The 21,803-nt window shown below is 43.4% G+C and overlaps 1 protein-coding gene across 1 annotated transcript in view; it reads left to right on the top strand.

The window, feature by feature from the left end:
* The window catches only part of PLB1 (phospholipase B1), a 328,328-nt gene that overhangs the window by 116,787 nt on the left and 189,738 nt on the right, over positions 1-21,803 (top strand). Inside the window, exons 22-24 of the mRNA XM_069236215.1 lie at positions 1,082-1,177; positions 5,056-5,127; positions 7,874-7,972. Of these exons, the coding sequence (XP_069092316.1) occupies positions 1,082-1,177; positions 5,056-5,127; positions 7,874-7,972 (267 nt within the window). The remainder of the gene's footprint in view (positions 1-1,081; positions 1,178-5,055; positions 5,128-7,873; positions 7,973-21,803) is intronic.

The raw sequence follows: 21,803 nt of genomic DNA, 5'->3' as shown, positions 1-21,803 counted from the left end.
AGGGGGTGATGTACATCTGAAGAAAGAATTTAAAAGGGGGTGGGCTGTCACAGGATCAGTGGAAAGGACTGGGCCTCAAATACAGGGGAGCTGAGAAATAAGAGGCAGTTTTCAACTCGGTACAGTGAGGTCCTTTGGGTTCTCAGGTGTGTTGAGGACCACTCATTCCTAAGAACATGCAGTGAAATGTGCATTTACATATGTGCAGCCATATGCAAATCAGACCTCTCTGTAGTAGGAACAGTCCAGCCTGAACTGCCAAGGCAGGCCTTCTCTTAACCGGAACACAAGCAAGCAGCCCAAGACTGGTTTTGCTATGATCGGGGCTCTTCATTTGGGTGTGGTGTGGTTCCAATGGCACAGTAAGCAAGGAACCCATGTCTGCCAGTAGTTAGACCTAATGCAAGCATCCTAGTCAGTTGAGACCAGGTGGCCAATCCCTGAACACACATTCCCTTGTTTCTTTTTTTCCAACATCAAAGCAAGGGTTATCCTACAATCCTGCACTCAACCTCATTGCTTATGTGGTCCTTTTGTGGCTTGTGTGGTGCAGTACATAGCAGTTTTATGTTACTTTATGTTACTAAAAGTAGGGATGTGATGATATGTTGCTGTACTATATGGTAAAACTTAATCACATTTAGTGCATGAGGCAAGAGGAGTTAAGCTTAGCTGTTCCCCCACAGTTTCTCATGGGTTTGGCTCCCAGTGTAGCAAGCTGAGTTTTAAATGCAATCTTTTTAATTGGGTACACTATTTTGCTCAGTGTTGTTTATGTTTTCATCTCAATCTAGTTGTAAAAGTCTGACTTAGCTCTTCAGGATGTCAATGCTTTTTTACACAATGGTGAAGCTCTTCAGGCTTGGGATTGAGTGAGGAAGACAATGGTGAGCACATTTTAAAAGGGAGTGAGGTCTTCCATTCAGGATGGTAATAAGTTAATATAATTTAGCTACATTCTGGATAACTGACATTTCCACCCTCTCTTGAAAGCAAGATTAGTACAACATAGATGGGGAAAATTGATTAACATAGAGTGTCAGTATTATTCTCTGCTAAAACTTGTTGTCTCTTGTGACAGAATGGCTTACCAGACAGCTCGTACTTTTCTCCGGACTGCTTCCACTTCAGCGGGAAGACCCACGCACTAGGCGCCAAGGCGCTATGGAACAACATGGTGAGCAGTTTAATTCTCTGGGATCAGTCATCAACGTCTAGGTGCATTTTCATCACAGAAAACTGGTCCACATTCTCTTCCACACAAATCCAGGATGTTTCCATACTCACACTTTACAACACACGGCTCATAGTCTGCACTCCAAATATGACAAGGACTCACAGTCATTCACAAATCATCATGACCATGCAGTCTAGGGAGCTACCACACTCTTTCAAGCTCCCTTTTTCTAACTTTCCTCCCTCAGCCTCCACAACTGCTTGCGTTTGATCTACAGACCACCCGGAGTCCACAGGTATTTCACAGAAGAAATACCAGACCTTATCACCTCCATCGCTATCCGCCTCAACACCAGAATGGCACCAACTCCCATACAATTTAGGAAAAAGTTGAAAACTCACCACCTCTTAGAGGAAACCTGCCTTTAAATAAGACTGAATACTTACCCCTTTTGAAACAGCATCCCTGACACAACACCCCTACATTTTCACTCTCTCCTGCCGAATGCCCCAGACCCCAAGGCTTACTCCCTGTACAGTGCTTGATTGTTATCCACTAAACACAACAAACTGAGTTGAATAAAAATGTATGGGGGTCTGGAGAGAAATCAAGGCAGAGTTATTTGTACCATCTCAGGAAAAATGTGCTAGCCTTCCCCTTGAACACATTTGGTCATTGGGCCACCTTTAAAACACAAAGTAGACCGTTTGTTCAGAGTTTTTTTCTGCTTTGGTCCCAAATCTACTTCCCCAAACCCCTTCCAACACACGTCTTTGTAATAAAAGTATTGAGAATGCTTCAATCCAATGGAGTGGGATAGTAACATGTTTCACAAATGGTGATGGGAGGAACAAAAAAAAATACAAAGACATTTCAATTTGATGCCTAATGGTATTGAGAGGCTGACCAGCTTTGTTCTTGCTCTCTCTGTATTTAAACTCATGCTGTTGGGGGGCTGTCGCTCCCTGTTCAGAACTGAATCCCGACTCTGAAAACCTCCCAGGTAAAAAAAAAAAATAGAAAACCAGCTCCCAATCTTTCTCTGGATTTGTACCTGGAGCATGGAACTGGATTCCTCCAGCAGTCTGCACAAACCTTCATTTGAAGTCTCCAAGAAGAGCCCAAAGCATCTAATAAACTGGTCCTACAGTTCGTATAACCCTCATCGTTCATCAATCACACTCTTTTACTACAAGCATGTCCATCTATTGTCACCCTGTTTCCTGAACCAGGTCCATATTTATCCTAAACCTTGTCCCTTTGGTTTATTAATCTCGCTCTTCTCTTGCTGCTATCATGCTAATCATGTCTTTCTCTTGTTATGTTATGGGTATTTGTAAAGTGCAATATCCCCAGGGAGGGGATATCCTGTTGCTGAGCAGGCGGGTGTGCCTAGCCCTGCCTATGGTAGGTTGGTTAGTTGAAAAGCCAGGTCTTTCCTAGCTATATCTGTCAGATGTGGTCTGGAGGGCCACAGGGCAGGCAAATACTACTAGACCCGAACCATGGTGATTGTTGACATTTGCCAGCAGTGTTCTGGGGTCTGACCTACAATGGCCCTACAAACTTTACCATCTACACCCATTCTGCGCCTGATTCTCACGATAGAAAGGGCAAGTCACCAAGTACTTCCAGGGACCAGAACTCAGAACTCAACAATCAACATATTGCCGAACCCAGTGCTTATCTTTTGAATAAAAGGCCGGGTGCTGACGAGATGGTGGCATGTCAAGTGCGCCCTCCAGGTGGATCCGGTGTTTGCAGAGTACGTCAGCAGTTCAGGCCTCCGAGGTGTTCAGGGTGCTCAACTCAGCGTTAATGGAGGGTTTGAAATCTGACTTTGGCAATCGCAGCTCCAGTCTCTCAGTCACAGAGGAGTGCCAAATACTCAGTATTTCATTTTCACAGAAAGCTTGAAGCAGTGTACAACCAAAACTGTTCAGGGAGACCAGGGGACCCGTTCCATAGTCACGGTGTGCTTGGCTTGGCTTCCATGCAGGTGCTTGCTCTCTGACTATTCTCCTCCCCTGCAAGACCAGGCACACTATTTTCGTACCCAGGCATTCTAAGCTCCAAGTAGACCCTCAGCTCCACCAGCAGAAAGTACAAACTTCAGGTGATGTTCCTTCATCTTAAGGAGACTGGCTGTCACGCACACACCAGCCACAGTCACACAGCAGTCTTTCCACTACACTGTGCAGCTGTCCCTTCCTTGGTCATGAAAAACTTGGAACAGAAATTCAGTGGGTTTGTTTGGAGCTCACATTTAGACATCTTTTTCTTACAAGAGATATGCATCCTCTGTCTTTGGTCACAACCAGTTTAGGGTGCCTCTCGTTCAGTTGCTATTTTCTGGCTGTTCCTCAGGCATAGCCGTTTGTAGGAGGTGATGTCTCTCACAGCAGAAATCATGCTGGCTTCACACGATTATCCAAAACTAGGGCACAATGAGATGTTAGATCTCTGCACTTGGCTCCCATTAGCCTTCCTGAATCGGCAGTCAGGGACAGACAAACGGACAGGGCCTGTCTAGAACCTTGCTCACCTTAAACAACAGAAACTACAGTCCCACCCCTCACCCGTACCATTTACTAAATGGCAATGCTCAGGAAGTATTAATCGTCAACCCTTTGCTAACAAGGGCCCCCATGAATTTCTATCCATCCTCCTCCACTTAAGTGTCTGGATTTCCACCCTCCATTCACAGGAACGCAGACAATACACTTCCACTGTCTGGGGAAGCTTTATCCACCTTGTGTCATGCTAAGCCAATGGCCATCCAAAATGGATCCCACCAATCCCAGTGCTCAACACACACACTCCTTCTACCTTACATGTGTCACACACCCTTTGCATATATACGGACTGGACACATACACAGAACTTTACGTGAGAAGGGACTGTAGACTCCCCTCTCCCTTACACAGAGAAAAAGATCTGGTCATACTACTGCCTCACAAAAACTTGGTATGCTGCCACCAACACTTTTTGTGATGTACCCCCGGCATGGCCCACTATGATCATACACTTGGTGCACCCACAAGGTGGCAGAGCATGTTAAAGACCTTTCATTACTAGGGAAGGGCCAAGGCTTTGGTGCAAACTCTAGATAAGCGTGAGGAAGGGCCAAACAAAATAGCAGGACACCCGTTTCACTTGCAGTTGGGTATTCAGCTCCTGTTCACTGTGAAGGGGACATTCCTGTCTCAATATCTTCTTTTCATATTACATTATCTGCCTTCTCTTATGCACCAAAATACTAAGGCAAACCTCATCTCTATCCTCCTCTTTCTCGAATAATGTCACTTTTTCATAAATCACTGAATTCTACTGTCTCCTTGGTAACTGCTGTGCTCTTCTCAGTGCATTATACCCTTGTCTTAGCCCTTCTCAAGTCTGCTTTATGTACACTACTCAATCCCCTCTACTCTCTTCTTAGCTATTCTCCACAGTCATTTCTACTCTCTCCAGTCACCACTTTTATTTCGAGTGACGTATACTCCCCTCTGATTCTACTCCACCTATCTCTTAAATCCCTTATGCTCGCTACTCGGACAGTTTTATTCTGCCTCGGGCCACCTCTTCTCCATCCACAGTCCATTGTACCCTCTTCTCAATCATGTTTACTCTTTTTCATCTCTCATACCTGGGACTAACCTCTCATGCCCAATTATATTCACCAGTAACTTCACCCTGTGGAATCAAAGGCTTTGCTAAGCAGTAAATTGCAAGTTCAGATCTTCTCCACTTGATGCAAACACAGAGCTTGTTACATAAGAAATGCAATCAGACCTCGGTTGTGTTCTGTCTTTCGATTCATATTGCTAACCTCCCTCTTTCTTTCTTTTTACTTTTCTTTTTTTGGATTAATGATGCAGCTAGAGCCCTTGGGCGAGAAGACAGATAATCAGAGCCTTGATGCCCCTATTGAACTGACGTGCCCAAGCCAGGTAAAGTAGAAACACAACTGCAGATGCCATCGCAGGGGTAAGAAGATCTTTTATATACAAGAATGTGGCTAAATATTCCAGGCAACTGGAGTCACAGTGATAATCATGCTCAACTGCTGATGTGCCTGTAGAGGATTTGACATTACAGCGGGCCAACTTCCCAGCATCTTCAGTGACAATTCTGAAATGTAACTTTCCTGCAAAGACTGATTGGTTGCACTCTCTGAGTGATAACTGTCTGGTGGCATTTGTTGCAAGATTATAAATGAGAACATTGTAGTGTTACTTCAAGGGAAAAATATGTCAATCTCCTACCGTAGGATGTTCCATAATCTTGTGCCTCCACCAAAAGTGAGGGTCCGGTTTACCACCAGCACAAGTTTATATTTTATTTCTGAAAATGTAATCTCTGCAACCATTGTTAGGTGGCATCATGGACCAATAAAGATAGTCATTGTGTGACATAGGTCAAGTCCATGCTCCTTATAACCATGAAAGAGCTTCTCTATATCAAATATAAGTAATTCCATGAGAACAAGAAAAATTTGTCAATGAAGAACATTTGCTCTAGCAGCCAAATTCTGAAGAGCCATTATATATTGCACACAGGGAGCCTTAAAAGCAATGGCTTGATGTACTGACATGTTGATGAAATTTAGTGTGGAAATACCCTGTTCCTTGCTATTTTCCACCAGCAGTTCTTGTGATGAGAATCATTTTAAGCTAGAATTTGTTGTGTGTTGCACATCTCCGAAACAGAGGGTGTGATGAGTTAATCTACATGAACACACCTAAGTTGAAAGACATAAAGGAATCAGTGAGTGAATATTTACATAGACCAGTACCTTTTTCTTGAGGGGGATCTAAATTGTTGCCCAACCTTTTTGCTGTTTCTACTATAAAAGTATCTGCTGAACCTGCAGGATGAGCTGATCGGAAGATCAGAACATGAGGGTATTGTCAGACTCGGAAGCTCATAAGATTTTAGGGCAGCAAATCTTCCATGATAAAAAGCCATATTGTGCTTTTGTGCATGAGAGGAGACCTGGAGATTTCTCAATGATGCTACATGCCTTGAGAGAAGCAACAAGGACCAGATATTCCTAATGCTAAATCACTATGGGGGTCATTATGACCCTGGCGATCACTAGACCGCCAAGGTCACAGTCGGACCACCGCCAAAGTGGCAGTCCGACCGCAACATTGTGTCCGTGGTGGAGCCACCACGGTCCAACTGCTGACACCGCCAGGCTGACGCCACCCTACAGCCTGGCCGTCTCGGCTGTTGTAATCCACCAGGGCAGCGCAGCAAGCAGCACCGTCCTGGTTATTACAAGTCCCCATCCGCCAGCCTGTCCCTGGCGGTAAACACCGCCATGGAAAGGCTGGCGGAATGGGTGACTCGGGGGGGCCCTGCACTTGGCATGGGCAGTGCAGCGGCACCCATGCACAGCCCCATCGCGCATTCCACTGCCCGAATTACGGGTAGTGGAATGCGCGACGGGTGCTGTTGCACCCTCTTCACTGCCACATTGCCGGCGGCTTCATTAGGCGCCAGCTGCAATGTTAAAGCCCTGTTCCCCATTGGGCCGGCGGGCGGAAACAGTGTTTCTGCCCGCCAGCCAAGTGGGGAAACCATAATAGTGCCAGCGGGGTTCAGGCCGCACTGGTGGCCTAATGGCGGTATGGCTTTGGCCACCCACCAATGTCATAATGAGGGCCTATATCTTGCAGGACGTGCAATGTAATGAAATCACATACAATGAGGTGCAGAAACAGCTATATTTGTATGGCATTGCGAATCCTGACTGCTCAGAGTTGTGTGGCAACGTACCTTTCAGATAGCCTCCTGACTCAGAGACTGTTCCAGGGACAGCTTTGCACTTTACAGATACTAAAAGTGTAATAAAGTGCTTCATATGTCTTGGGCATGGAGGGTGGGCCTTGGTGAAACCAGTGAGTGTTTAGATTTTGTTCACGTAGCTGATTCCATACCTCTGTCAGTCACTGTAAAGACACTCATTACTTGAATATGATGACAGCAAGTGGTCCCAAATGGAGTCTAAGGCAAAAGCCCTTTAAATAGCTTTTGGGCACTTTTGAATGGCTCTATAAGAATGCTTTCAATCTCTAAAACATTGAAGGACGAAACTCTACCATGTCCTTATATGTCTAAGAAACAGTCAGGATTATGGGGAGACCAAGTCTAATGACAAAATATCCCCCCGTTCTGCTGTGTGTACACTTATCTCTCTGGAATCCCTCTTGGATTTGCTAACCTGAAACGGCGCATGTCTCAAGAGGAGAAGTGTTTGCTTCCCTGCGCTGAGATACTTCAGGAATCCTGGCATGCCTTGATTCACCTTAAGGAGCTTGGATGTAGGATTGTGCCTTTGCTTTCCTGATTGTTCCCTTCTGTTTAGGAGCAGAACATGAAAAGTATCCGCTGTCTGCAAACAGGCTAATGTACCACATTGTACTGTTTTGAAAGTCCATGTTTAGTACTAAGTTTTCATCGTTTGCTAACCAATACAAAGGATACATTCTTTGTGTCCATATCGGGGAATAGGTCCACCTGCAGGACAGGTTAGACCTCTCTTGTTTCTGGTAAGGTCCTGGGTTCAAAAAACACTCTGCGTAGGCTCAGTAAATCTTTGTGTGGCCATTGTTTGCGTTCAGAGCATCTGAAATGCGGATTGCCAGGACGTCCATCGTTTATGCTTCTACTTTATTTCCCATCTCACAGGAACAGCCCTTTCTGAGGACAATCACAAACAGCAATTATACTTATCCAACCTACCCCACACCACCAACAACGACGACAGTGGCACAGGAGATTGACTCGGTAAGAGGCATGAATGGATCCTATTTGAAAAGCGGAGAGTTGACCGGTTTGTCAGTCGGGACTCTCGGATATCTGTTAAAAGTTGGTTTGAATCAGTTCTTTCTTTCGATGTGTGGCGAAGGTGACAGAAGAGCTCAAAAGTATGATTGTCTACGTTAGGGCAGCATCCAGCAGCTTTGTACAGATCCATCTGAGATGTTGGCTGGTCGCTGTACAGATGAGTCAGAAAGGGTTGCATTGCAATGCATTTTTCTTGACCGGGGAAATCCACTCTCCAGCCAATAGTCAGGGTAAGCCAGTCAGCAGCCCATACGCAGGACATTGTATATGATCTTACAGGGGTCTCCAACAAGTAGCTTGTGAGCTACTAGTTGCTCTTGTGCTACCCGTAAGTAGCTCTCCTGTGTGTAGTCCAGCCTACAAAAACTGAAAAGTTTATCTTTAAAACAAACATGTAAACTTGTCTGAAGTGGTTAGTTTTAAAATCCTAATAATATTTGTAGCTCTGGATGATTTTCATCAACATAAGTAGCTTTTTCTACAAAAATGTTTGGAGACCCCTGCTTGCCAATTTGCTTTTGAAAGAACTTCAGAGGAAGGGCCAGATTCAGGTTGTGTTTTTTTCATTTTTGTAGCCACAATGTGAGCAATGAGAGATGCTCAATTAAGATGATAGTCCAAAAGGAAGTATTTCCATTTTGTGCTTGAGTTCCATTGCTTTGCACCTGTTTCTTATCGTTGTTTTTAAATGAGAAAATTTGCAACAATATGCTGGTTCTTGTAGATGAATGACACATAGCAGCTTGAAAACTGTTTTACTTGGCATTTGGCATAGAATGCTCATTGGCTCAGAAATGGATGTATTTCAATTAGAATATATGCTTCTTGTAAAAAAGAGAACTTCTTTAAATATGGCCCTGGAGAGATGGGATAGGAAAAGAGATTCACATGGTGTCCTCTCTTGGTATAAAAAAATGCTGTCAGCCCAGGCTGAAAAGTATTCCTGGATAATGCATTGTGTATGACGAACTCTGGCAGGAAATGTATTGCTTATATTGAAAGCTGGTAGGGAAAGGGGCGCGAGGGAATACATCCAATATATTCCGACAATGCAGGCATCAGAATGGTTCTAGTGTGACAAATATCACGCATTCATGGTTATTGGGCTCAGATCATCCATATGTCCTGCTGCTTACGGGAAATGTTTGCTGTGTGACTTGTGGCAGGTTTGGCCTGCACAAATAGAAATGTATTTACATGTAGGAACAATGTGGGGGAAGCATTGCTTATCGCATAGCAGGGAGTCGTGTCACCTAACATAATTAATTGGGCTAACCTTAATCAGCGTCTTAAGTAGGGTGACCATACGTCCCGGATTTGCCGGGACAGTCCCGGTTTTCCACCTGCTGTCCCGGCAGATTTTGGCAAATTTGGCTTCTGTCCCGGTTTTTAGAGGGGGTCGACTGAAAACAGTGAAAGTGAAAGGCACTTTTTTGATGTTCTAAAGCTGTGGTAGTTAGCCTATGGTATAAATAAGCAATGTAATTAACAGGTGTGATGCTGGTTTTCAAAATTACTTGTTATTTATTTTCATAGTGCCTCTTCCGTGTTTTTAAGTTGATGAGAGCTGTCATTCAGGGGGGCTCCATTAACGTAAAATGGTAGTCCTTCTTCTATTTTTGCAAAATGTCCCGTTTTTTTTTCTCAAGATCTGGTCACCCTAGGGCCCGTAAGGAGATTACTTTCAGAAGAGCTGGTCTCAAAACATCTCCATGTTTCCAGAGATCCATGCCATGCACCTAGAGCTAAGATCTGGTGGATAAATTAACATTATTTTGTGTCTTGGTTGTGGATTTCAAGTCACTCTAGTCTGAAAGAATATCCAGGTTTATTAGTCTTAGGAAGATTAGAAAAGGCAGCTGGGCCCCTCAAAGAAAAACTAGGATACTTTAAAATGAAAGACGTATTGACTATAAAAGAACTCGAATTACTGCACAAAGAATGTGAAAGTTTTTTTATTCTTGTGCAGAGCAGAATGTGTCAGGTCAGCAGCAACTGATTCAGCCAAGCACCTCTGCACAGGGTAGGCTTGGGAGGTGCGACCAATGCAGCAGCACCTGGCACTGTGCTCGCAGTGTGGAAGGGGCACCATGTTTAACAAATTATGGGTTTAAAAGCATCTGCTGCAGAGGTCCATGTGTGTCGTGCAGTTTTCAGGCAACAATAAAAATGTGAAGCTGACTCTGGTGATTAAGGTTCCTTCTAGAGAGAGATCAGGGTTTTGTCTAGTGGCAATTTTTACTCATCATAAAGTAGCACAGAGGGTTAATATGACAGCTGCAAATTACGAAACTGTATTTTATGTGGCTAGCTCAGTGGGTTACTACTTCTGTCAGATGCATCATTTTGTTACTTGCAGTTCTTTAGTTACAATCCTTGTATAGCAGAGTGAGTGAACTGTTAGCAAAGAGCTGCATGCAAACTGCATACTATGGGTTGGTTTGCGAAGTTTTTTTCTCCAACCTTTCATTATCTTAATGTTGCTTTAAAAGTTAGTCTGGGTACAAATACATTCTTATTAGAAAAGCCAACCCTAACCACTGTGGTAAGTTTTAAATCCTGTGTTTCTGTCTCTCCAGACCAAAATTGTTTAAAATGTACGGCCTACTAGTATGGATGACGTGTGGTTCCTACACCTTGTAATCCTCATTGTCTTATGTAACATTTCCTATAGACTGATTGCACACATATGATTCTTTGTCTCTGTGTAATGTGTGCGTGATGCAAAGTCCCCTGACAGCCTACACTTATGAGTAGCGCTAAATAAACAAACAAGATGCGTGTGAGACAGGGGCTATGGCAAGAAGAGGGGCACTGTTGGAGGGAGGTCGTGAGGGAATCCGTGGAGAAGGAGGTCATGGGGGGTGCAAAAAAAGATTGTTGCACTGGTCGCCACTAGCACTAAAGCCCACCCATGCTTCTGCAGGAATAAGATGAAGAAAAACCAAGGTTAGTGGAAGACACACTTTAATCAGTAGTGTTTAACCTTTTAAGTTCTGAGGATAGTCAAAGTTTTTTGATTTTGGTACAATTATTTGTATAATAGACTTGTATTTGCTTTCAGCCAGGCTTCTTCATCCATTGATCTATTATTGTGCCTTTTCGCTCACTAAGGTATGTAGGATGTGTCAGCCCACTTCAGCCTTTGGCTAGCTACCCAGTGAGTGATGGCACTCTCTCCTTTCAGGAGGAGCACATCCACACATGAAGTAGTTCCCTTCAGTGCCAACTACCGTGGTAGTGTGTGAATATTGAGACCAAGATACTTTTGCTTTTAGCCAATGCTTTTTTAGATTGAAGAGTACCTGGCAGCTTACCCAACAATAAAGCCAAAAGACTGCCAGCAATGCCATACCTTTGCCAGTGCTTGTTTGTCATAGGAATTGGTTCTATCCATTGTAGAGAGGGTGTGACATTGGTTCCAATCAAAAAGTGTAATTTATTTCTATATATTCCAGTGTAAAAACCACAATCTTTTGTAACTGTCCAATGGAACAGTAAACTTCCTAGAGTCCTTTGAGCTCTGAGGAGATTCTGGGTAAGGCAAGCTTACCTTGAAAAGGAAGAAAATGGAAGATTTTGCCTGCTGTGCAAATGTACAGGTTGTGCATACTGGCCATGACATCAGAACTTATGGAAATGTGTCTAGCACCTCTTTGCAGTGCTACTCCCTCTGATCAAGAGCGAAAGACAGTTTTGACACTGTTTTGACCCTAAAGGACAATTTTTCAAGCTCCCCAAAACCATGATGCAGCAGCGAAGGCTCAGGTCTTAGTATTTCGGATGCCACTGTGAGCACTGACTGACTACCTTGCACTGTGTTGTCTGAAGAAGCTGACAAGTGATCTTGCCATAGCTGATCACTATTAAAAAAAACACAAAAACCTTTACAAAATAATCAATCCTGATTTACAGTTCTATAGTAACTGAAAATCTTCACATTTCAGCTGGAAATGCTAAATTTGTTTTTAATATAGTTGTACATACTGTTTTTTTCCCAAAAATATTTTGTTATCATTTATTACATTTTGTATTAAAATTAATAATATTTTATTTATGTCTAATTCATTTTTAGGATGTTATTTTATGTTTACTTCTGCAATATATTTACAGTTGTTTTCATTGTATTTGAATTCATTTATTTATTGGTGCATTGTTGATTTTGTAGGGGAGGAGGGTTGTAGGTTTTTTGAATATGTATGTTTTGATTGTTTATGCATAGCTTATTTGTGTTATGCTTTTGATTTGTTAATTCGATTATTATGTAAATTATTTTATTTATACATTATTTAATATATATCTTTTAAAAATTTCGATTGATTGTTTAATTGGTTAACTAGATTACTTATAATCTAATTGTTTTAACAATTTTTATAATCAGTTAATTGTACTATGTTTTAGTATATTTGTAGAATTTTTCATTTATACTTCTAGTTTTTAAATTGATGTATTCTATTTGTTTTGTCTAGTATTATTTATATTTTTGTGGGAGTTGAGATTTTAGTGTAGTGAGGTGTAAAGTATTTGAAATATATATGTATCTGCATTTGAAGCAAGCTAGTGTTATGTGCAAAATTGAGCCTATGCCATACACTTCACAGGTAGCTACGTTCACATTATCAATCAACCATAGATAGACGGGTAACCCCTACTGCACACAGTGTTCAATCTGTATACAAATGTTCAGAGATAACTAAGTCCCTCCAGATACTCAACTTATGTTACATAACTAATGCCCTACTATGGACAGCCTTTGCCTATATCAAACCCCATAGAGTGACCGAAGCTACAGTGAGAAATGTGGATATGAGTAGAAAGGTGGGTACTGTAAACAGTGTTTACTCTATGAAGATAATTTACACTGTCCCACACTGTTTGAAGACAGTGAAACTCTCATGAAAAATACACCAAGGAGTATTAAAAGGTATCTCCTAAGAACAGTTCACTCTATGCAAAACGTGTCCAAAAAGACACTGTTTACTAAAAATCCCTAGGTCTGAAGATTATAAAGGTGAAACTACCTGCATCCTTTATACTGTGGTGAAAACTTTACAGATAACCCTCTCCTGAAGCTAATGAAGCACATGTGAATAGTACATGGTTCACACAGTGTTCTGTCTTATACTGTATAGAAATTGTCATGCTGAGACAAATCTGTCTAAATACTCAAGACTGCTTACAATACTTAGGGCCAGATTTACAGGGCCCTAGCACCACCGGAGCGCCACGCTTTGTGACGCATCGGTGGCGCTGTGCAGTGAGGCATATTTACAAGGTGGCGTGAAGCCACTTTTTTGTGGCTTAATGCCACCTTGTAAATACGGCCCCTTCACACGCAGCACTTTGTGTGGGATGGGTGTGCAATAGGTGTTGCTGTGGGCGTTCCACAGCAACACCTATTGCATTTTGACGCTGCCCCAGATTTACAAGATATCGTAAATCTGAGACAGAGGCAAAATCTAAGACCACCCAGGTGTGGCGTTAGCATGGCGCAACAAGGAGAAATGCTTTCATTTCTCCTCGTATTTTGCTCTTTCTATGTGTGCTGCAATCTGCTGCACAGACATAAAAAAGAGCAAATCGCCATAGAAGATTGTTTTTGTGCAGGAAGGTTTTCCTTCCTGCACAAAATCAATGTCCCCCCTCAACACAGCCTTCCTTGTACTATGGCACAAGTGTTGCTGCGTTGGCGCTCAGCAGCAACTTTAGCACCGGTGCAGGTGGAAACACAGGGGTGCGCTGTATTATTGTAAATAGGGCGCATCCCTGTGTTTTAGAAGTGACGCAGTGCGGCATTGCCAATTTTGGCACAGCGCCACTTCCTGTAAATCTGGCCCTTAATATCTACTATTTGTCCTGTTGGAAACTTTCTGCAGCACCAAAAACCATGTGTGAAATTACTGGACACAAGTCGTCAACTGTCACCTGCACATGGAGTTACACTTAAATGCAAAGATTTATAACATGTTCAATACCTCTACACACCTATGATGCATTAGGAGCACGTGTGTTTGTTAAACACTCACACCCATTAGTTGGACGAAGGCTGTACAAAGTTAGGTAGGGAAGTAACATGGTAGTTACCAGCCATTAATGCAAACTATAATACAAACTAACACACTTATTGGGTGGTCATCAGTGATGTAATTTGTGATGTCATCAGGAGTGTCATAAATTATGTTATAGAACATGGCATGAGTGATGTAATAAAAGAGGTCCTAAGCAGTGCAAGGTGGGGGTGCAAGTTATAGTTAGCTCTGTGTGTTTTTGAGTTCAAAACATTAAGTTGGCCTTTGACATGTTCAACGAACTACAACATCACTTTTAAGTTTTTTTTTAATGTAAACTCAAATATAATAACAATTGCTAACTATAAGGTTTCTTTAACCTTTGATTCTTTCAGTAAATGTTTAGTATTTTTTAGGTAGCATGATATTTTGTTACCATACGCAATGCCAACCCCGACCCCACATATATACACACGTCCTTGAGTATTCAATTCTTGGCAGCATGTTGGTAGTCGGTGTACATGCACAGATCAATATGACTGACCTCCGCATTGTGACATACAACTTTGTGTTTCTTCTTCTTCTCCTCACACACCCCTTATGCCCCTCAGCAGCTGGATAGGGATGTTGGATTCTTTCCATGTGCTGTCACTTTTCCACTTTGCCTTTTTTGACTATCCTCTGCACTACTTTGTCATCCTTATTTTCTCATGAATCATATTATTGATTGAATATCATCCCCCAGGGCTCTAGGCACTTTATGTGATAATAATCAGTCTGCTCAGTCCGCTGCTTTCTTTTGTTCCACCTTTTTTGCCCTCGATGAATTTAACCTCCCCGTACTGTCTATGCGTACTTACACTCCCTTTCTTTACATAATGGAGTCTTCTCACCTTGATACTTTCCTTCACATTGACCATATTTTCTTTTTACCCAACAACGTTTCTTCCATATCCTCCTTCCTCATCCTGGCGCCAGTCCACCATGTCCTTGCTTTGTCTTTCCCTTCCCCCTCCACTTCCCACCATTGTTTTTACTCCCAAATGATTCTTCATAATGACTTACTCCCCCTCCCATGTCCCATATCTTGCTTAATATTATACTTCTTCTCTCTACTCTTCCATTCCTGCACATGGATCAAGTTTTCTCTCCGGGACAAGTTATGATATAGATCTTGCCCATTCTCTTACCTCCTCACTCCCTCCCACAAGTGTCCGTGACCGTGGTTCACACTTGCCCTTTCGCTTGTTCACCACTCTTTGTAAGACTGAGACTAGCTGGAAACATCCTGTTCACCTCGTCACCTTGCATCTCAATTTGTTATTCATACCTCCTGTGAGTTACTCTCTTTCTCAACAAACATCTCTACTTCTCATGCATGATTACTTATTTTTTCCACATCCCGACCTGCCTCTTCTCTTATTTTAGTCAACTTCTGTATGTATTTATTCATTTATTTATTTATACAGGGCAAGATATAATTTTACCAACAAATACTGTTCATGACAACGGAGCTATGGTACATAAGCTCATTGGCGGTTTGGGTGGCAACAGATACTTTGTGTAATGTGCATGTTGGGTAGTGGTTAAGTGGCACAATGGAGTTAAGTAAAGCATATACCACAGACATGCTGTACAATTTATTATCTATACATACCTACACATCTACATTGAGGGGTACTAGAATGGCAAAGCAGAATGTGAGTACATTGGCAAGAGTTACTTCTCTTTTGCTTTTCTGACCTTGCTTCTTTACTCTGCTCTCTGGTTCTGACTGCCTTTTTAACTCCAGAGTCAATAAGCTATGCTTCTCTGAAATTCCTTTCCTGCTTTCATTCTTCAACCTATCTCTTATGTCTATAATCTTGTGTCACTCATGTGAGCATGCCACTCTCATACCTGTTCCAAAAACCCTTATGTGAGTCATTCTCTTCCTCAAATTATCATCCACGTTTACTCTTTCTTTCTAGAGTTTTTGAACAAATCTCATTTAATCAATTTTACTCCTCTGATCTTAGCTCCTTCCACCCCCCACTGTACTGTGGGTTTAACGCTGAACACTGAACGGATACCGCTCTCCTCTCAGTCACTAATTCTCTCACCGCTGCTCTTCACCATAAACTGTCCATCTCAGTCCATGTCCTTCTCAGTCATTGCAGTGGGCATCTCCTTACCTTACTGATGGTTCCTCCGTTATGCCCGGGGCAGGACACAGCAGTAATTCCATCACTCAATGCTGTCGTGTCCCTCAGGGTTCTGTCCCGGGCTGCCTCTTACTCTCTTTGTACATAATGCTCCCAGCAATTCGGATTCCTTCCTTCAGACTTTCTTTCCACATTTACGCATCTGACTCCCAGATATTTATCTCCTTTCAATTATTACACTCCTTGCTCACATTACTCAAAACGTCCTGAAACTGACTCCACTTTAAAGCAGAGAAAACGACGATCATGTGCTTTCCCTCCTATCTGCCCTCCCCCACCGTCAGCATCTTTTCTTCCTAACTCTCTTCCATTGGCAATATCATTGACCCCCATCGCTTGCTTTGCCAATGTGCCTCTCCTCCCTTGCCTCCTCATGGCAGTTAGAATGCTATAATCTTTAGAACATTCACTATTGTCTTGCTTTCCAAGCAATTAAGGTAATTTTCGTCCACTTTTACTCTGTCTCACCTTGGCCACTGATCTTCCTCTATGTCAGTCTTCCTGTCTGCTATCTTGAAACTCTTTTCTCCATTTTAAATTCTGCTACTTGTTTTCTTCTCTGTCTGCCCCTTTCATCCTCTGTTTTCTTTTCTTATGCTTCCCTGCAGTCTTCCTTTCCACTGTTGTCCTATTTTCCACTTTCTGAGTGTCTTCAGATTTCTTTATATCCCTCCATCTTTCTTTTATAAAAGTTCTTTATGTTCTCTTCCTGCTTTTAGTTCTGCCGTCATCCAAGTCCTTCTTGCATCTTCCTTGGCCTTCTTCCACCATGCCTAGTCTTTCCTCCATGCCTTTTCATTACTCAGAGCTTGACAATGGAATTCTTTCCTCTTTTCCCCTCGACCCTGCAATCACTTTTCTCCTTTGTAAAAGACCATCTTATTTAATCTTTTTCTCCTCTTTGTATTGTATTATGTTGTTAATTAGTGCAGTTCTCTTATTGTTGGTGCCTATTCTTTATACATTATACATCATTTTGGTGAAAGTTCTACCAAATGATAACATACAATAAATCAGATTAAATGAAGCTTTCAAATTCATAAGCAAAGACCTTTTTTTCAGCTAGTGATCCCGAAGCCCAGTCTAGTGGTTCTTAACTTTCTGACTTCTGTGGACCCTCATGCAATCTTTACTGGAACCCAGGGCCCCCCACTGAACCATAATTGGAAACCCGGGACCCCCAATAAGTCATTACTGGAAGCCGTGTTTCCCGGCTCAAGCATTTTCGATTATCTGAACCGCAAAACAATACACTTAAAATACAGATACAAGCATTCATCAAACAAATCCACAAATGGTAAAATATTGATGAACAAATATATAATTTTTTTTAGCTTTTCTAAATTCAACCGCGGCCACTTCATCCATACTATATTCTGATTAGGCTTTTGGGGATACTAGGGCCCGTATTTATACTTTTTTAGTGCCGCATTTGTGTCATTTTTTGACGCAAAAGTGGTGCAAACTTACAAAATACAATTATATTTTGTAAATTTGCGCTGCTTTTGCCTAAACAAATTATGCAAATGCAGTGCTAAAAAATTATAAATATGGGCCTAAATTTGTATTCTCCATTTTCACATTTCTTCACATTGACAGAACGTTTTACATTTTTCATTTTTACATTTTGCTTCCTTATTTATACACACTTTAATCATCTGTTAATTTTAATTTTAAGTTGTGAACCCTGTGAGAAGGCTTCACTGTTTCCAGGGCCCCTGAACCACAGGTTAAGAACCACTGGCCTAATCAACCAAAGGACTGTATTTAGAGTTTGGTGGATTGACTGATCCGTCACCAATGTGGTGGATTTCCAGTCCACCACCTTACAAGTGCATTATAGCCTATAACACGTGTAAGACAGCAAATAGGATATACATCACATTTTGATAAACTATCCTATCTGCCAAACTCTATCTAAGGCCCAACGCATCTACTGACTGTTCTATGCACTGTATACTGGCCTGTCCAATGTCACTACTAGCACTGAGAACCCCTATTGCCTGTAAATGTGCAACAATTAACCTGCCTTTCTGTTCGCTCACAAAGCAAGCATGAATTGTGAGAATGATGTTACAAAGGGACACATACCCATGAGTCAAATAGTAAAATTTAATTACCGTTCCATTGTGTCTCAGGCCTGAGCAATAGGTAAAAGCCAGTGCACCCGAAATACAAGTGATGATTCAGGTGCCAGCTCCCCAAGAGAGTTCAACGAGCACTGTTTCTTTGATTGTGTCTTTCAAGGCTCCTATAGGTCAGTGTTCCACTGTTGGGGTGGTACTTTGATGTCATCCACATACCACATCCCTATGTTGTATCTTGCATTTTTGATATGTATTGCAAGGCTGGGACTAAGAAGCATGGGGAGGTGGAGCATCACAGATGTGGGTCAGGTGACACTTGGGCCACATCTCTACCACAGTTGCACCTTCTAGTTGTTGACATCAGGTGCCTGTGTCAGGCTGGCAGTGGTTAGAGGATTTAAAATAAGCAGTATGTTGTAGAATGGGTAGACTAATGTGAGTGCTAAAGTGACTAACTGAGGATGTTGTACAGACTATTAAACAGAAGTTGCTTCTATAATGGTACATAACATACCTGTTTTAGAATGTGAAAAAGTATCATATTTAGAAAGGGGTAATATCTCCTCTATGTTTGAAAGGTAGAAAGGAAATATACTATTTGGGGCCTACAAATGTTCTGAAGCAGGAACTTTATTCAAGTGCATTGAACTGTGTATCTGTAAGATACTAGCAGACGGAAGGTTTTCGACAGGGAACGCTGAACATAGCAACACGGTTTAAAGTACACAGAGGTCATGAGCAGTTTAGGTGCATAACAAACAAAATTGTTGGAACAGTAATAGGTGAGTCAGTGGCAATACAGGGCAGTGTATACCATTATCTTATATATAAAATTAACATTGAGTCATGGTTGAGTAGATGAGGGAGTATGAAGGATGGGGTGGTGAGGGATTTGTCATTCTTTCCAAGTTGTTTGAGAAGATGTGTTTTCAGTGCAGATTTGAAAATGGGGAGTAATGCAACGCAACCTACATCACTGAGAAGAACCTTCTTGAGCTATGGTCCATGCAATTTAAAAGGCCAAACCTCTGAGGACATACAGGGAGGTTTGTTTGAGACTAGGATGTTTTAGTTTGCAGTGCAAACATACAGCAGAGGTGTCTTACAAGGATTTCTGTTAAGTAGCTGAAAGATAACCAGCTCATGGTTTCAAAGACAACACTTGGGGCCTGATTACGAATTAAGCGGAGGGGAAGACCCGTCTGTCGAACTTCTGATAGGGAAGTTGCCACCTTACTGGTGACCTCCCTGCCGGCCCTGTTACAACTTTCCTGCTGGCTGGCTGATGGGCAGAAACCAAGGCTTCCACCTGTTAGCACAGCAGGAAAGTGGCAGCAGCATTGTCACTGGCTTGTAATCGAGCCGGCGCGATGTTGCTGTCTGCAGAGGGCACCAACACCCTCGTATTGCACATTGTCTGCACAGCAGACAGTGAGCATTACGAGGGTGCTGACCAAGGGGACACGTGCACTGCCCATGCCATGGGGGTGCAGAGGCCCCCCTGAGGCTCTCTGCCCCTGTTCTCCGCCAGGCTTTTCAATGAGGTGAAACCGCCATAAAAGGATGGCGGAGAACCAGGTCGTAATCAGCAGGGCGTCGCCGACTTCAGTGTCACTCTGGCTGATTACGACCTGCACCACCATCAGCCCATCGGGAACATTGTTCCCCGTGGAGATGGCGGTCATTTTGCAGCCTGACTCTTAATTTGGCGGTGAGAAACTGCGATCGCCAGACTTATAATGAGGCCCTTGTTAACGTACATAGAGCTCTGTTATTGGCTGAAAGATGAACAGATAGGAGACTGTAAGGTTAAGTTGGTGTGTGTCTTGGGATGTTAGAGAGGATCCTAGATAGCTTGTAAGCAGCATCAGGATTGATCTGAGCGGCAGTCACTGCCACTCAGACACAAGCCTGATTGTCTGTGAAGTTTCTCCAGCCCGGCTGTGTATGCAGCCGGGTTGGAGAAACCTAAGTACGCATGTGTGTTTGGCAGGTCTCAGATGGCTGGCCAAATACACATGTGCACTTAGAGCGCTTTCTTCTCTTCCCCCCTCCCACCTCACACAGCCCAGCCCACCCCTCTCCGCACTGATGTGCCAGAAGCAGAAAAATAAAACGATAGAAAACTACTGTTTTATTTTTCTGCTTTTGGCACAGCCAGTTGGGCTACGCTCCTTCACCATATCGAAAAAGCTGCCCCTGTTGCTTAGTAATTGGTATACAGAAGCAGTGTCTGTGGTACTTGTGAAGGACACCATACTCATAGTAGGGTGGAAGCATTAACCAACAGTCCTCCTGATGGAGTAAGGATGAGAGTTTTAGGTGGAAGTGTTAAGATATGAGTAAGAGATGTGGGTGTATTCTCCCGTGATAAATAGATAACTTCTGTGTGGGATGAATTTAGTCTGAGAGAGCAAAGTGCCATCCTGTGCTGGTTGGCAGCAAGGTAGTTCGAGAGCCATTTGCGACAGAAGGTGAGAAAATAAGGCAGTAAGGCAAGTACAGTCCGGGAGGCAGGTGCTGAGACTGCAGGTGAACATGGTGGGGGCTGCAGAGCTTCGGCGAGAGGGGAGACCAGGCCCGTTGGAGCAGCGACAGCCGAGAAGGAAGCACCGGGGCCCGGTCAGCAGATGCGGCAGTGACTAGGGTGGTAGAGTGGCGCAACTTACTTAGCGACTGACCTCCGATCCCCGGTACAGGCACCAGTTCTGGGCTGCTGGTGGTGACCTTGAGTGTCGTCCCGCCTGCGGGGAGCGGAGCCTGAGGAGTGCCGCAGGCGGAGGGGAGGCATAGATGCGTGGCAGCACTTGGGACCGGAGGCACAGAGACATCTACCTGAACAGGACTGAGCAAGGCTGCGTACAACTGTCACTGTGGACGTCTACTCTGCCACAGGTGCTCAACCATAGGGATGCCGATTAGTAAATTCGATTTAAACAAACGAGTTCGAGTTTGCAACATCTGCTTCAATGTCCTGATGCTGGGAGGCGTTTCTTAATATGGTGGCCAATCTCTCTTGTTCTCTCTGAAAAAAACAGCTCTGCCAGTGAGCTGTGCGAGCGCAAAGAGGAGGGTCTGAGTCTGCCTTCCTCACCAGAGCGACTTTATAGAGGACCATCCTATGATGTATTCCAAAATGAATCATTTGTACAATTGTAAATGTATCCAGCCTTAGGACGCGCATAGAGGAAACTCGGGACTCTGTGTCCCAGGAGGCCGGTGCAGGAGGGGGCAGAGCCGGAGAGACCAAGCGCTTCAAAAGCGGCGCCACAACACCGCTGCATGGGACGCGCATAGAGGAAACGCAGGACTCTGTGTCCCAGGAGGCCGGTGCAGGAGGGGGCAGAGCCGGAGAGACCAAGCGCTTCAAAAGCGGCGCCACAACACCGCTGTGCGGGACGTATGCAGGCCGTGGCCGGGCAAAGCCCGGGCCAAGGGCAGGCCCATCCCTTGCCAGTCATTGGCCAAAAGA

Source organism: Pleurodeles waltl, chromosome 5 (genome assembly GCF_031143425.1).
Source record: "Pleurodeles waltl isolate 20211129_DDA chromosome 5, aPleWal1.hap1.20221129, whole genome shotgun sequence".
Lineage (NCBI taxonomy): Eukaryota > Metazoa > Chordata > Amphibia > Caudata > Salamandridae > Pleurodeles > Pleurodeles waltl.
Note: the sequence above shows the minus strand (reverse complement) of the source record. Positions and strands in the feature narration are given on the sequence as shown.